At 41.3% G+C, this 15,000-nt stretch overlaps 1 protein-coding gene across 1 annotated transcript in view; it reads right to left on the bottom strand.

Annotated features, from left to right (window-relative positions):
• Window positions 1-1,985: 1,985 nt before the first annotated feature.
• LOC113806464 (follistatin-related protein 5) overlaps window positions 1,986-15,000 on the bottom strand; it is a gene marked incomplete in the record, with an annotated part of 531,805 nt that continues 518,790 nt past the window's right edge. Inside the window, 8 exon segments of the mRNA XM_070114468.1 lie at window positions 1,986-7,842; window positions 9,781-9,927; window positions 11,103-11,300; window positions 12,457-12,607; window positions 12,963-13,067; window positions 13,549-13,659; window positions 14,145-14,260; window positions 14,797-14,940. Coding sequence (XP_069970569.1) covers window positions 7,613-7,842; window positions 9,781-9,927; window positions 11,103-11,300; window positions 12,457-12,607; window positions 12,963-13,067; window positions 13,549-13,659; window positions 14,145-14,260; window positions 14,797-14,940 — 1,202 coding nt within the window.

Here is a 15,000-nt window from a genome sequence, read left to right on the forward strand (position 1 = left end):
ATATATATATATATATATATATATATATACATATATATGTGTTAGTATGTGTGTGTGTGTGTGTGTGTGTGTGTGTGTGTGTGTGTGTGTGTGTATGTATGTATGTATGTATGTATTCATATATATATATATATATATATATATATATATATATATATATATATATATATATATATATATATATATCGTTTATGTATCGTTAGTCAGTCTCTCGCAGGCACACTTGTTTTGTACTGAATTTGTTTAGTAGTCATTTTGTTTTGTTTCGTATAATATTCATCTATGATATGATCTTTTATTTACCTTTTTTTCATTCATCTTTTTGCTTCCCTAACACAGGATACATTTTTACAGTAATACTTTTGAAAATATATGGTCATATAGCACTATAGGAAAGTATATTAAAAGGAGGGGTGAAGGGTGATAGTTGCTATGCGTCAACTATCTAATCTTGAAAGGTTAAAGATGGCTAAAGGAGTTGCTGTGTGAATGGGCTATGGTGGGTCAAGGTAAGGGGATTACATACGGGTTTCACGTGTGTATCCAGGAGGGAGTGGAAATGATAGAGGGGATGGGTGTAGGGAGAATGTACGTGTAGTTGTAGTTGAGGGGGATGGGTTGTGTAAGGAGCTGTACAGATTACGAAAAACGGTCCCATTTACTGGGCTAAATAGAGTATTTAAGATATTTGTAGGGTTGGTGGTAGTAGAAGGACGGAAGAGGGTGTTGTTGAGGGAGGTAGTATTACGGAGAGATGGAGAATAAGGCTGTAAGGTAGTAATGAGGGAGGGTGGGGTGTTTGATGAAGAAGAAGGTAGGGGTAGAGGTGATGAAGAGGAAAATGGGAGAGTAGTAATGTCTTCTGGAGACTGAGTCTCGGCCTGGGTGGGAAATGCACGAGTAGGCATTGAGGAGTGGATAGTAGTTGCAGTGTTCAGAGTCGTGGTCAAAGGAGAGCCTGGGGTCGGGGAGACGGGAGTTTGAATTGGTGGGGCTATTTGAGGAAGGGGCAAGCCTCATTGCCTCTAATATGGGTATTATATCATTACTGGCCATGGGAAGCCTTGGCTATGTTGGCGAAATAAACAGTCCGCCCCTCTGAGTCCCCTTGAGGGGCAAGGGCTAGACAACTGAAACAGGGAATAATATGCCCATGGTTCCCTCAGGCCGTTCAGGACTGGCACAAGGTCAGCCTTTCATCCTTTCAGCGCGGCTCTTACACCTTAGGAAGTAAATAGTAGAAGGGGTTGGAGAAGGGACGAAAATTAAAAAGCTGGAGGGAAAAAAACATGCAAAATTAGTTGTCGAGGGCTGAGGCCTTAGGCAGGGGAGGTCCTGCATTGGGTCTCAGTCCCCGTCCCCTAAGCCCCCCACGACAAAGCGGGCAAGGGATTGGGAGGGATTATGGATGGTCTGTTATTCTTTTATTCATTTAAGTGTTATTGTTATTGTTAAAATTATTAGTAGCATCATCGCATTTTTATATCATTATCATTGTTTTTATAGCTGATATCTTTATCGCGATTATCGTTATCTTTATCTACATTTTTATTGTGAATATCATCACTAACCTTATTAGTTTTACTACTATTGCTGTTATCTTCGTTCTTAATATCAACACTCGATGTTGTAATAAGGATTACAGTTGATGTTTTTTAATTATTGTTATTTTTCAAAATTTTCAGTGACATCAGCAACATAATATTAAATATTAAATATTAAAATATTAAATCATCACTGTTATTGCAATTACTACTCCTTATCCTGTTATGTTCATCATATTAAATTCATGACCAGCCGTAATTTCGTAAAAAAAATAATAAAACTGCACAAGACTTTTATAGACATGCATAAAAAAACATATATATATATATATATATATATATATATATATATATATATATATATATATATATATATATATATATGTATATATATATATATATATATATATATACCAGGGGTCCGATAAATAAAACAGCCACTTAATCTGTGTGTCTCTTATTAAAACCAGTTGTACATATCACAAAGTTGAATACATATTATGAGTAGCGTACACACAATGGTAAGAAATCCAACGATATACACAAGCACTGGGGAGAACAAGCTGTATTAACTGAGGAGAAATTCTTGCCGTTTCTTAGATGTTCTTTGATCTCGAGTTCATTATTTAATTCCTAAATCTCTAGTTAATTTCTTTTTCAATTTCTATTCTAGTCATTATTCCTATCACGTGTGATTATCGTTATTTTTTTTTTTCTGACCATCAAACCCGCAGTTATTGTTTTGGTCTGAATTTATTAACTGAACCCTGCTTGACATTAACTTTACATGGCGGGGATCGTCTGCTGTGTAATATTGTCTTACTCTATACACTACGCCCCGGAGGAGTTGCAATTACAAAATATGCAAATTTAGCCATCTCATTGAATATCTAAATTGATGTCTATCAACTATGTACATTCATGCATATGTGCATGTACATATATACATGTACATATACATACATACATACATACATATATATACATGTATATATACATATATATATATATATATATATATATATATATATATATATATATATATATATATATATATAATTTTCATTCTTTTTACTTAAATTTCCAGTAATTTTTTCAACTCGATACAGACAAGTTATATCTTTTGACTTTCTATAATCAAAAACATATCCAACAATGCTAAAAAGATTTTAAAATTTGGTGTTCCGGATGTATTCCATTCATTATGCACGTAAAGTTTCTCCTTACCATTGTTTTAGGCTTAGATTGTGTTCACTCAGTTTTACGACATTCTTGTTCTCTGAAATAAGCAACATGTTTCATTAAAAGGACTTCATACAGTCTCCATGCATTACTGAAACTTACAAGTACTTTCAAGTTCTTACGATTGTAATAATGCACACAAAATCAAATACAGTTCTTAGTAAAAGCCAATTACGGTGACACTGTGAATTCAAGTGTTTTTTATCATTATTATTATCTTATTGTCTTACATCCTACAAGATCCTCCTCTCCTGTTTTTCTTGTGATAAATCGAAAAAAAAAAAATTCTGGCAAGACAAGTTACAAAAGTATTTTACAAGTCCCAAGCCCTTGTACAGTGCTTTCACGTTCGTCGTGAACAGAATGATATCAGAAAGTTGAAAAGGTAGGCATAACCTAGCATCTGGTAAAAAAATAAACTGAAACACATATAACCTTTTCCACATGTTCAGCAGATAATATATATATATATATCTTTTGACTTATTAAGTAGTGATATTTTATATTTCCCTTCTTTGTTTTAAGGTGTAGGACTAATAAGGAACATTAACTACTGTTACATGGGGAAAAAAGTACTCAATGATATTCCTCTGTGATCCTACTGTAACATAAAAAAAATATCGTCATAGATGTGCCGTTGCTGAAGTTACTTTACGCTGTCTTGACCTGTCTTTGAGGTTTTGCGTATGTGAGAACTATCGTGAAGTGTAGTGCGACATACTTCAGGACTAATGAAGAATTTCGGCCTGTCTAGAAACCATGCTTGGATGAGCACTCTTGAATAAAAAGCACCGAAAAGTACGGTACGAGACTCAATTTCTCTATTTCTTTCTTTTTTTCGAAAACAAAAGACACCGACTTGGGTTTTGGTACACGTATCTTTTAAATGAGACGAGGTACTCGATCTGTTACAATTTCTTTCCAAGTGACCAGTTTAAGAGGACTGAAATATAACATAAAGAGACCGGATATACAGTAATTCTTTTTCGTAGAAAGAAAGTCGCACACACGAGTGGAAGGGGATGAGAATATACACAAAAACCCCTTTTGTGCTCACACTAATTTACAAGCTTCAGCTGCACATAATCTTCTAAAGCACAAGCCTAGTTTTGTCTGATAAGTGACACAATCACTACGTCCTTGAAACATAGACAGCTCTCATTCTTCCAGCGCAAGTACTCCTGTCAGAATGTCGGGATCCTTGTGGTATATCTATTTCTATTGGAAAACCTCTCCTTTCTCTCTCTATCTCGTCTTTGTTCTACTGTTTGTGTCTAGCTCTTCAAGTTTTTATCTAATTCCTTTTTTGTTAAGCTCTCACTTTTATGAGTGTGTGTGTAATCCATACCTTATTTGGTAGTGAGTCTGGAAAGACCATTGTTTTTATTCAATTTCTATACAAACCGTAAGAAATACGATTTTGAGATCGTTCATCCTTACTGTATACACAAATATTCCACAACTCATTTGGAAAACGGATGCTCTCAGATTCACCCAATCCGGAAGTGATTGGAGAAAGGTCTAGCTCATGCAGAAATCTGTACTGGATAGAGAGATAATTGGGGATCGGATGTCAGAATAGATCCGCCCCTTGAGACAGGCTTGGTTAAAAGTGTCACACCACTGATATGTGGATCAACATCAGCATAGTTCACTGCCCATGGCGGTCGAGTGCTACAGACATCCATGTACTGTCAATAGATATATAAAATCCAGATCCGGTGATACTCGTCTTCTGATGATCTGTGGCTCTGCTAGTCTAGGAATCAGTTTTTCTTTTTCATTTCTTTTAAACAAAATAAAGATACTGTACTACAATCTAAAAGTTTAATTTTGGAAGGCAGAAGCTACATTTAGAAAGGGGATTGTTATTATTTACATTTATACTTAATGCTTTATCCTAAACTATTCCGAAACAGCAATGGAGTACATATACACAGTGGATCTTTTTTCCTCTCCAGATGAGATTACAATATACCGTAATGCAACTATCCTTACACTAATATCCCTTAAAATACTCAAGCTACTCCACACTAGTCAATGAATTACATTTTCTTCTTTAATACAGACATCAATATACAAGATGTAGTTACATACAAACACAAGCCTGTATTTGTAAGGCAATAAACAGGTTTAAGGTTTATTCTATTCATGAAAGAGGCAGTGAGCTCAGCACTAGCGGGGCACAGAGAGGGTCGAACGCTATCCTTTGTTTATATAGACTTTACACCTAAGCTATATGGTGGGGGCGTTAGGTGTTGGGGAGGGTTGGGTGGGGAGGGGACAGTGTAAGACAAGGAGGAAAGGAATAAAGTTTATTCTTTTTTTCTGTTTTCTTTCTTAATTTCTGTATCTCTCTCTCTTTCTTTCTTGGCCACGGAAATGCCAGTCTCACTCCCTCTTGCAAATCCTCCATGTTTCCAAGTGTGTTGTGTTGACAGAAACCCATAACACTTCAGGAACCCCAAGCTTTACCTTCAAGACGCTGCCACTTGTCTCTCGCGGGTCAAAAAGGAGGAAATTTTGATTAGCTGGTTAATCTTCCTTCTTTGCAGAATTAGCACATGCAAGAAGTACAGGCTGTTACTTCAAAGGTAGTTCTGCACAACGGATATTTCAAGAACATTGCTTTCATTACTCGCGCAAGGAAGATATGGGGGTGAGAAGTTTGGGGATGAAGATAGGGAAGGTGGGAAGGCCCGTACAATGCACAGGTGAGAAATCCCGCTAAGTCTACAGGTTAGAATCCCATAAATTCTACGGGTAACAACCCCCCACAAAAATCTACGTGACAAACCCCAATAAATTTTACAGGTGAGAAATCCCATAAGTCTGCAGGTCAGAATCCCATAATTTCCACAGGTAAGAAACAAAATCTGCAGGTGGTAACCCCTCATAAAATTCTACAGGTGAGAACAACCCGTAAATTCTACAGGTAATACACCCCCATAAATTCCATAGGTGAAACCTCCCCATAAATCCTACAGGTGAGAAACTCCCAATAAATTCAACAGGTGAAAAGCCCCATATAAAGCTTGAGAATTCATGAAATGAGACGAGTTCAGAATCCGTGGTGGGGGCGGGGAGGGGGAGAGAAATCGCCTCTAATTTGCTTCCTGCTTGCTTGCTTCCTCCCTCACGCCACCGAGCTCTCCTTGTTCTGCGCGCACGTGGAGGGAATGTGTCAGTAGTAGTAGCTCTTATTCTAAAGACCATGAATAATATGACTAGATTATTTATCTTTTTCGAAAGGATAATCAGAAATAAAAATGAAAAACATTTTTTTTCATCTCCTGCTTTTTTGGTTTGTGCAAAAGTGCAAGGCTAAGCTAACTGTGGCACATAATAACTTTATGTGTAATCTTTACCGAGAACTGATCAGGAGTGGGAATCATTTAATCAAGATACTAATAATCATCATTAGAAGATGTTGATTTTTTCACAGTTGATACAAGATTTCAAGAATCGGTGATTAGATATGTTAGTAAAACATTCATTATTTTTTTCACTCTGGGAAGATATGAATGATAGCCAATATATATTGTATCTTTGTCGTACTTTAAAGAAATTAATTGCTTAATCTAGCCATGAGTAATGATCAAAATGAAAGCAAAAGAATGACTTTCCCCATCCTGGTCAGTTTCATTGTAAGAGCTTAGTCGATTTAAATGTTTTTCTTCTACACTTTAATAAATCCCCGATGAAAAAAGAACGGGATTTGCCAATCATTATATTTATGACTAGTACTTTTGTTACCATGAAGCATAGTGCTTTAAAAAAAGAAAGTATTTTTTAATGAATAATGGAAGTGATACACAGAGCATTCAAATTGTTCAACATCTTCTAGTTACGCCTTTGCAACATCGCTACGTGACTGCTATTGCACATGTTTGCAAGCTTGCATGATAGTGTGTTTACATTCACTTCTATTCTGAGTCTTATCCTAGATTCTTTCTTTTATTTTTTTCGTTTTTGAGTTACGAAAACTAGATGATATAGTTTCCCCCACTCTTGTGAAAATTGGAATCATTAAATAATCTCTATAAATACGTAGTTAAAACTAATAATAAAAAGAACACTTTTTAAAAATTTCATAATGTTCTCTCTAAGTAGAATAGATTAATGAGATCACCAGTGATTTATTATATACGCTAATTACCGCTGTCTAGGTCACGTGATTGATTTACCTGATCCGACATACCCGTTCTTGATTACCAACAGGTGGAATGTTGAAAATAATAATAATGAATAAACAGAAAATAAATAAATAAACAGACTACTGATTATATTATATTAGAAAGATATGTCTTCAATATCATACTCCCCTCCTCTGCTATGGGTATGTCTACGACCAAAATACATGAATAAAGAACATTCTCTAAATAAATAAGTGAATAAATAGTAACGATTAGAATGTTGTTTTTCTTCCTTATACTGATACTTTTAAGTAAGGGTCCTTATAGTATTTACGGCCTAAAGAGGGAGAGTTTGAGCTGCTTTGTGAGCTATATATTTCTTTTTCTTTTAAATCTGCACATATACGTGATGAATCAGTGTCTTGGTGTTCCTTGTACAGAGACGGTCTTTCGTATGAATAGAAGCACAAAGGTAATTCATACGTCTTTTTGTTTTCAATATCCACCTTCTTTCTATTTCCTCCTCTTTCTCTTTCTCTCTCCTCTCTATTTCCCTTACACTCTTCCTCTTCCTCTTTCTCCTTCCTTCTATTCTTCCTCTCTTTCTTCTCGCTCTCTCTTTCTCTCTCTCCTTGGTACACCATACGACCCGGGATCCTTGTCCCTTCCTTCCTTCCCTTCACGTCCTCCTTAGATGTACTTCTTCGTCACCCACACGGCCAGGCGGGGGTGCACCAACGACCCGATCTCGCAGTTGACGGTGCGTGTCTCTCCATTGATCACGAAGATGGCGGCTTCTGAAGGGGAGACCATGTAGTGGCCGAAGACGCCGGCGGAGACGATTGCGCGGTTGGTGTTGCTCCACTCGGCTAGCTCGGGCGGCATCGCCTTGCCCACGCCCGTGATCATCTCCACTTTGCCTGCGGGAGAGGGGAGAGTGAGAGGGGATGGCGAGAGGGGAGAGTGAGAGGGGATGGCGAGAGGGGAGAGTGAGAGGGGATGGCGAGAGGGGAGAGTGAGAGGGGATGGCGAGAAGGGAGAGTGAGAGGGGATGGCGAGAGGGGAGAGTGAGAGGGGATGGCGAGAGGGGAGAGTGAGAGGGGATGGCGAGAGGGGAGAGTGAGAGGGGATGGCGAGAGGGGAGAGTGAGAGGGGATGGCGAGAGGGGAGAGTGAGAGGGGATGGCGAGAGGGGAGAGTGAGAGGGGATGGCGAGAGGGGAGAGTGAGAGGGGATGGCGAGAGGGGAGAGTGAGAGGGGATGGCGAGAGGGGATGGCGAGAAGGGAGAGTGAGAGGGGATGGCGAGAGGGGAGAGTGAGAGGGGATGGCGAGAGGGGAGAGTGAGAGGGGATGGCGAGAGGGGAGAGTGAGAGGGGATGGCGAGAGGGGAGAGTGAGAGGGGATGGCGAGAGGGGATGGCGAGAGGGGAGAGTGAGAGGGGATGGCGAGAGGGGAGAGTGAGAGGGGATGGCGAGAGGGGAGAGTGAGAGGGGATGGCGAGAGGGGATGGCGAGAGGGGAGAGTGAGAGGGGATGGCGAGAGGGGAGAGTGAGAGGGGATGGCGAGAGGGGAGAGTGAGAGGGGATGGCGAGAGGGGAGAGTGAGAGGGGATGGCGAGAGGGGAGAGTGAGAGGGGATGGCGAGAGGGGAGAGTGAGAGGGGATGGCGAGAGGGGAGAGTGAGAGGGGATGGCGAGAGGGGAGAGTGAGAGGGGATGGCGAGAGGGGAGAGTGAGAGGGGATGGCAAGAGGGGAGAGTGAGAGGGGATGGCGAGAGGGGAGAGTGAGAGGGGATGGCGAGAGGGGAGAGTGAGAGGGGATGGCGAGAGGGGAGAGTGAGAGGGGAGAGTGAGAGGGGATGGCGAGAGGGGAGAGTGAGAGGGGATGGCGAGAGGGGAGAGTGAGAGGGGATGGCGAGAGGGGAGAGTGAGAGGGGATGGCGAGAGGGGAGAGTGAGAGGGGATGGCGAGAGGGGAGAGTGAGAGGGGAGAGTGAGAGGGGATGGCGAGAGGGTAGAGTGAGAGGGGAGAGTGAGAGGGGATGGCGAGAGGGGAGAGTGAGAGGGGGATGGCGAGAGGGTAGAGTGAGAGGGAAGAGGGGAGAGTGAGAGTGGATGGCGAGAGGGGATGGCGAGAGGGGAGAGTGAGAGGGGATGGCGAGAGGGGAGAGTGAGAGGGGATGGCGAGAGGGGAGAGTGAGAGGGGATGGCGAGAGGGGAGAGTGAGAGGGGATGGCGAGAGGGGAGAGTGAGAGGGGATGGCGAGAGGGGAGAGTGAGAGGGGATGGCGAGAGGGGAGAGTGAGAGGGGATGGCGAGAGGGGAGAGTGAGAGGGGATGGCGAGAGGGGATGGCGAGAGGGGAGAGTGAGAGGGGGATGGCGAGAGGGTAGAGTGAGAGGGAAGAGGGGAGAGTGAGAGTGGATGCCGAGAGGGAAGAGGGGAGACTGAGAGGGAAGTGAGGAGAGTGAGAGGGGGAAGACGAGAGGGAAGATAGGATATGAAGGGGAGAAGCAATAAGAAAGAGAGGGTGACAGCAAAGGAGAGGGGAGACGTGAGAGGGAAGAAGAGAAAGGAGAGCCGAGAGTCGAGTGGAGACGGGTGCGATAAAGGGAGTATGAATAAGAGGAAGGAGAGATTGGGTAAAAGAAGAACAATAGCATGGGGAGACGGGGAGGAAATCCAAGAATGGGAGGCGTGACAGTGTGGGAAACTGGGAGAGAATCATTCTCATAATAATGACGATGATAATAAACATGCAATTAGGACAATAATAACTATAACATCAATAGTAAGAATAACTTTGATAATGATAATAGCAATAATGATTATGACATTAATAATCATAATAAAAGTTTCTCACCTGTGTGCAGTTCGAGGAAGAAAATGTCATCCTTGTCTGTTGACGCAGCATACAGGTCATAGCTGTGTGTCAGGCGTGAAGGGAAGAAGGTCACGTCACTCACGTTCAGAGTGGTGATGACGTCATAGACATACTCCAGTCCGTGATCTGAAAAGGAGGATTTAGTCTTTAAAAATAGGGAGTCAAGGGGCGTTGACATTTTTTTTTTTTGAAATAAGATGGTGATGTGTATTTTGATTTGTTGTTGGTCAGATTCGTAGGTTCAACTATTTCGGTTTTGTATTTTTTTAATCTTTCTATCTATTGAAACTTAATATATATGGCTTTATTACTATGTCAATATAACCACTTCATTAACTTTTCGAAGCACTACAGTTACGTCCTCTCCTTCCTCACAAATTACACCCATTCAACAAAAAATAATCCTCAAATCAACGAGTGAAATGACTGTGAACATCAGAGAACAATAATGACATGTATCGGATTTAAATTTCTAGTATCCATGGGTGATGGTGTATTTATCGTAAACAAGATTAACGTTCAATCTTTTCTAGTATTCACACTTGATGAGGAAATCCAGCTTGACTTTAAACATCACAAAAACCGTGTTGTTTATATAGCTTAATGATCCTACATTCTAAAAAGGATTTAATATCTAAACCTTTAATTATCTATTAGACGTGTTACAAATTTCGAGATCATACTATCGCATTATAAACTAACATTACTATATCATGAACTCGTATTAATGTACATCAAACTTGCCTTGGCATATTTTGAACACGTTTTATCATATTTCAAAATCCTATTATCCCATTTCAAATTCATATCGTTATATTCTATACCTCTATAGATAGATTTTGATCCCATATTACGTAGAGTAAAACCCCGTATTTCATTTCGACCCGTAGTATTATATCAGAATTCGTATTAAACTGATTTAAAACCGATATTCCTTCACCTAACCATTCCTTATATGGCAGTGGCTTGGGTTAAGTGGCACAGCGCTGGCTTCTCAACGGCAATGTCTCTGCCTCGCCCTTGATCAGCCTCTCTTCGCCGACTCAGATGTGAGTACTGGCATCAGCATTTTAGGGTCAGAGTCGGGGAGGAAAGTAACTAGCCATCCTACCGCATCATCCCTCCGCTTAATATACACGTTCCTCTATAAAAATACCACCTGTATTCACTTGGATATAGAACCAACTCTTTTATGGTAACACTCAAACAATATCATATCTCCATCCTGCTTTACCTGTTTTTAACCCCACATTTCATCCCCCTACCATACATAACCTACCATTCCTCCCACCCTTCCTTACCTGTCACTTTCTGAACCACAATCTTCACATGGTAGAGCGTATCGACCGTGACGACCAGCGAGGAATCGGGGACGACATGAGGACGACCCATGAGGTTGGTCTTGTGGCTGAGAACGGCGTCGGTGAGGTAGTCCAGGACCAGCTGACCTGTGCGCCGGCCGGTCACGGGCTCCTGGCAGTCCATCACCACCAGGCCGTCTGCGGGGAGGGCGCGTTAGGGGGCGGTGAGGATGGTGGTGGGGGGGGGGGGGGAGTGATGGTGATGAGTGTGGTGAGAGTGGTGGTGGGGGGTGATGATGATGATGATGATGATGATGATGATGGTGGTGATGATGAGGTTGCAATTATATGGGGAGACCGACGAGGGTGATGATATTCTGTGAAAATCATATAGGGTGGTTATATGTAAATGACAATGATAGAATGGTAATTAAAAGTCATATCAATGAAAAATCATGGTCTTGAACGTAGTATTAAGAACAACGAATATCGTGATGGAGAGAAGAGCGATGGAGATGATAATGATAATGATAGTAAAAGGATAATGATAAAGACGATGATAGTAAAATGATGAAGGTTGTAATAATCAAAAGTAAAAATGATCTTCATGAGATTTTTATCAGTAACGAAGATTCATATTGATAATAACAATTACTACATATACATTATACATGTAGTACATTTTCAAACATTCCAAACCCATCCCATAAACACAAAACAAAACCCACTTAACCGAACAAACTAAACTTCAACGAACTCTTACGTCCCGACAGAACTCCTTTTATGCTGCGTTCGGAACTCCTCGTCTTGCTCGTCCAGACCACTTGTCCAAGACCAGCAGGACAAGTGGGCCGCGTTCGGAACTTCCAAGACCCTTCCTGCCCAGAATGCAACCGGCTCGAATGTAAACATTCACTTTTTTATCATACCGGTGTCTTTATTTTATACGCTGTAAAGGTTTTGTAACTCCTTTGGTGCATATTTAACTTACCTGCAACTGGCAAACAAAAAGATATTCTTTGATAACATCAATAAAGGGCCATAAAATTACCCACCAATATCTTGTGGTTACCTGCAACTGTCAATGTTTACATACAAGATCTATTGTGACGTCATCTTGTCCTGCTCGGCCACCTTCGCAGGAGGCCGAGATGGACAACTTGTCCAGGACGAGATAGCAGAGGTTCCGAACGATCAAAACATCTCGTCCAACTGGTCTGGACGAGCAGTTCCGAACGCAGCATTAGAACACCCACAGAACTCCTTACAGAACCCCCACAGAACTCTTATTAAAACCCACTCAGAACTCTTTTTAGAACCCCCACAGAAAACCTTTTAGAACACCCGGACTTACGGAGCGACGAGAATACGAGGTGCTGAGGGACGCAGTTGTACGGAGTGAGGTCGACGGTCTTCACGTACTTCATGTTGGCGAGGTCGAGCTTGTACAGACCCCGCTGGTTGGTGTGGGTGACGTAGGCGTAGCGGAAGTCGTGGCCGAGGTCCTGGGGGAAAGAGTGGCGGTGGAGGAAGACAGGGGGTGAGACGTGGTTTCTCTTCCTCTTACTCTCTTTCTCTCTTTCTCTCTCGTTGCTTCTTTCTTTCTTTCTTTCGCGCTCTCTCTCCCTCTTTCTCTCTCTCTCTCTCTCTCTCTCTCTCTCTCTCTCTCTCTCTCTCTCTCTCTCTCTCTCTCTCTCTCTCTCTCTCTCTCTCTCTCTCTCTCTCTCTCTCTCTTTCTCTCTCTCCTTATAAGTCAATTAACCAACATTCAACCTACATATAATAATCAGTCAATCTAACTGTACATATATCACCAATATGTGCCAATCTCACGCAAATATACACCCCGGGAAGCAGTACCTGTGTTGGTGGGACGAAAAGGTCCTTTACGAGGTCGAAATGTCCATCGATTGGCTCCGGGTGAACAGTGTGGTGCTTCTTCTTCTGTGATGCGTCCCGAATGACCTATAAATAGATGGAAATACACTGTAATAATACGTTGTGTGCGTAATATGAATGGGAGAGTGTTATGTTTTTTTATTTTGTTTATTTTTGATATTTTTATTTTTATTCTTTTTTTTTTTGTATGTAGAGTATCTTGTTAACTGGTTGGCATTTTTTATTCAGCTGTGAAATATGTATAAAAGTTCCTTCTTGTGGTCTTTGGCATGGAAATACTGAAATGGTTATTGTTAAAACTTCCAGCAAAATCTTTTTAGCTAGTATGACTTTTATCATGTTGCAGCTGGGGGATACTACAATTATCATAAAAAAACAACAACAAACTTGCGAACAAGTAAAACAAAAATCAAGAATACCATTATACTTTACATAACGCTTTACCCCAAGCAATTCCAATTCCACCTTATCTGGTGCATTATTTAAGGTAAGAATTCACCGTCACAAAACAGCAACAACAACAACAACAACAAATCTATATGCCTACCTGTATGGTTTTCACGCCCTCATCTTTGGTCGAACGCCAGTTAAGGACCCAGACCTGGTCGAGGTTGGGGACGTAGGACAAGTCGACAGGATACTGGTCTGTAACAATGACCTGGGACGAGGGAGAAAAGCAGACGGTTTTTTTATTGGAGAAAAAACAAAAAATCATATTACTAAATAAATATGTGTAGTGATTTTCTTACTTGTTTATCGCGGGAGGATAAATGTAGCTGTGCATAAGGAAAATTAGAAATATTAGTAATTGTCTTTATCACCATCATTCCCATAATTCCCCTTCTCAAATAAAAACACATCTCACTCACATAAACTACAACCATCTACTCAACCATATTTCTACCCTTTTTATATTCCAACTCCTCTTTATTCCGTTTTCCTTCTTTATCACCATCATTCCCATAATTCCCCTTCTCAAACAAAAACACAGCATCACACTCACACCACCAACAAAACACAGTCTCACTCGCACCAACAACAAAACAGAACTCTTACACTAACAACAAAACACAACATCCCAATCACACCACCAATAAAACACAACATTTCACTCACACCAACAACAAAACACATCTCACTCACATCAACTACAACCATCTGCTGGACCGACACGACGAGCACCCTGTCTCTCCTTGGCTGCGTGACGTAGATGTATCTCTCGGCCACGTTGATCGCGCGCCCCCACGAGCAGTTGGTGCCTGGGGGATGGGGTGGGGGGGTGGGGGGGGAAGAAGAGGGGAGAGTTAATTTTGTGTTTTTCTTTGTGGATCAGAGTTAGTGTTGTTTGTTTGGAGTTGAATTAGTGTGGGTAGGTATTTTTGGCTCATAGGGCTGACTGTTTTTTTATTGTTTTAAATGTGTGTCGGATTAGATTGATAATTATGATAATGTTGTATCTATCTATCTATATGTCTACTTATTTCTCTATCTACCTGAGTATCTATATTTCTATGTCTCTCTCTGTCTCTTTCTGTCTATCTGTCTGCCTCTCTCTCTCTCTCTATTTATCCATCAGTTTATCAGTCAGCCGGTCAATTATTCTGTCTATCTGTCCATATATACATATATTTAGTCTATGAGTCTATCTATAAGTCTATCCATATCTATCTATCTATCTGTCTATTTATCTATACCTATATCTTTCTATGTATCTATACCTATATCTACCTATCTATCTATAGCTATTTATCTATCTATCACCTTATCCATGTACCCATCCTTTCCCCTCCCTCACCTTTGTCTCCGCAGACGTACTCCTGAGTGCCGGGGATGACGTCAGTGCCCTGGATCACGTGGAAGAGGCGGCACTCGTCCGGTTCGTAGACGGCGATGCCCCAGTCGTGGAAGACGAACACGCGGGTCTCCTGCTGCTCTCCGGCTGCGGGGTAAGCGGTTTAGATGCAGGGCTGGTTCGTTAGGAAGGCGGTCGGTCGGGGAT

This window comes from Penaeus vannamei, chromosome 36 (genome assembly GCF_042767895.1).
Source record: "Penaeus vannamei isolate JL-2024 chromosome 36, ASM4276789v1, whole genome shotgun sequence".
NCBI classification, from domain to species: Eukaryota; Metazoa; Arthropoda; class Malacostraca; order Decapoda; family Penaeidae; genus Penaeus; species Penaeus vannamei.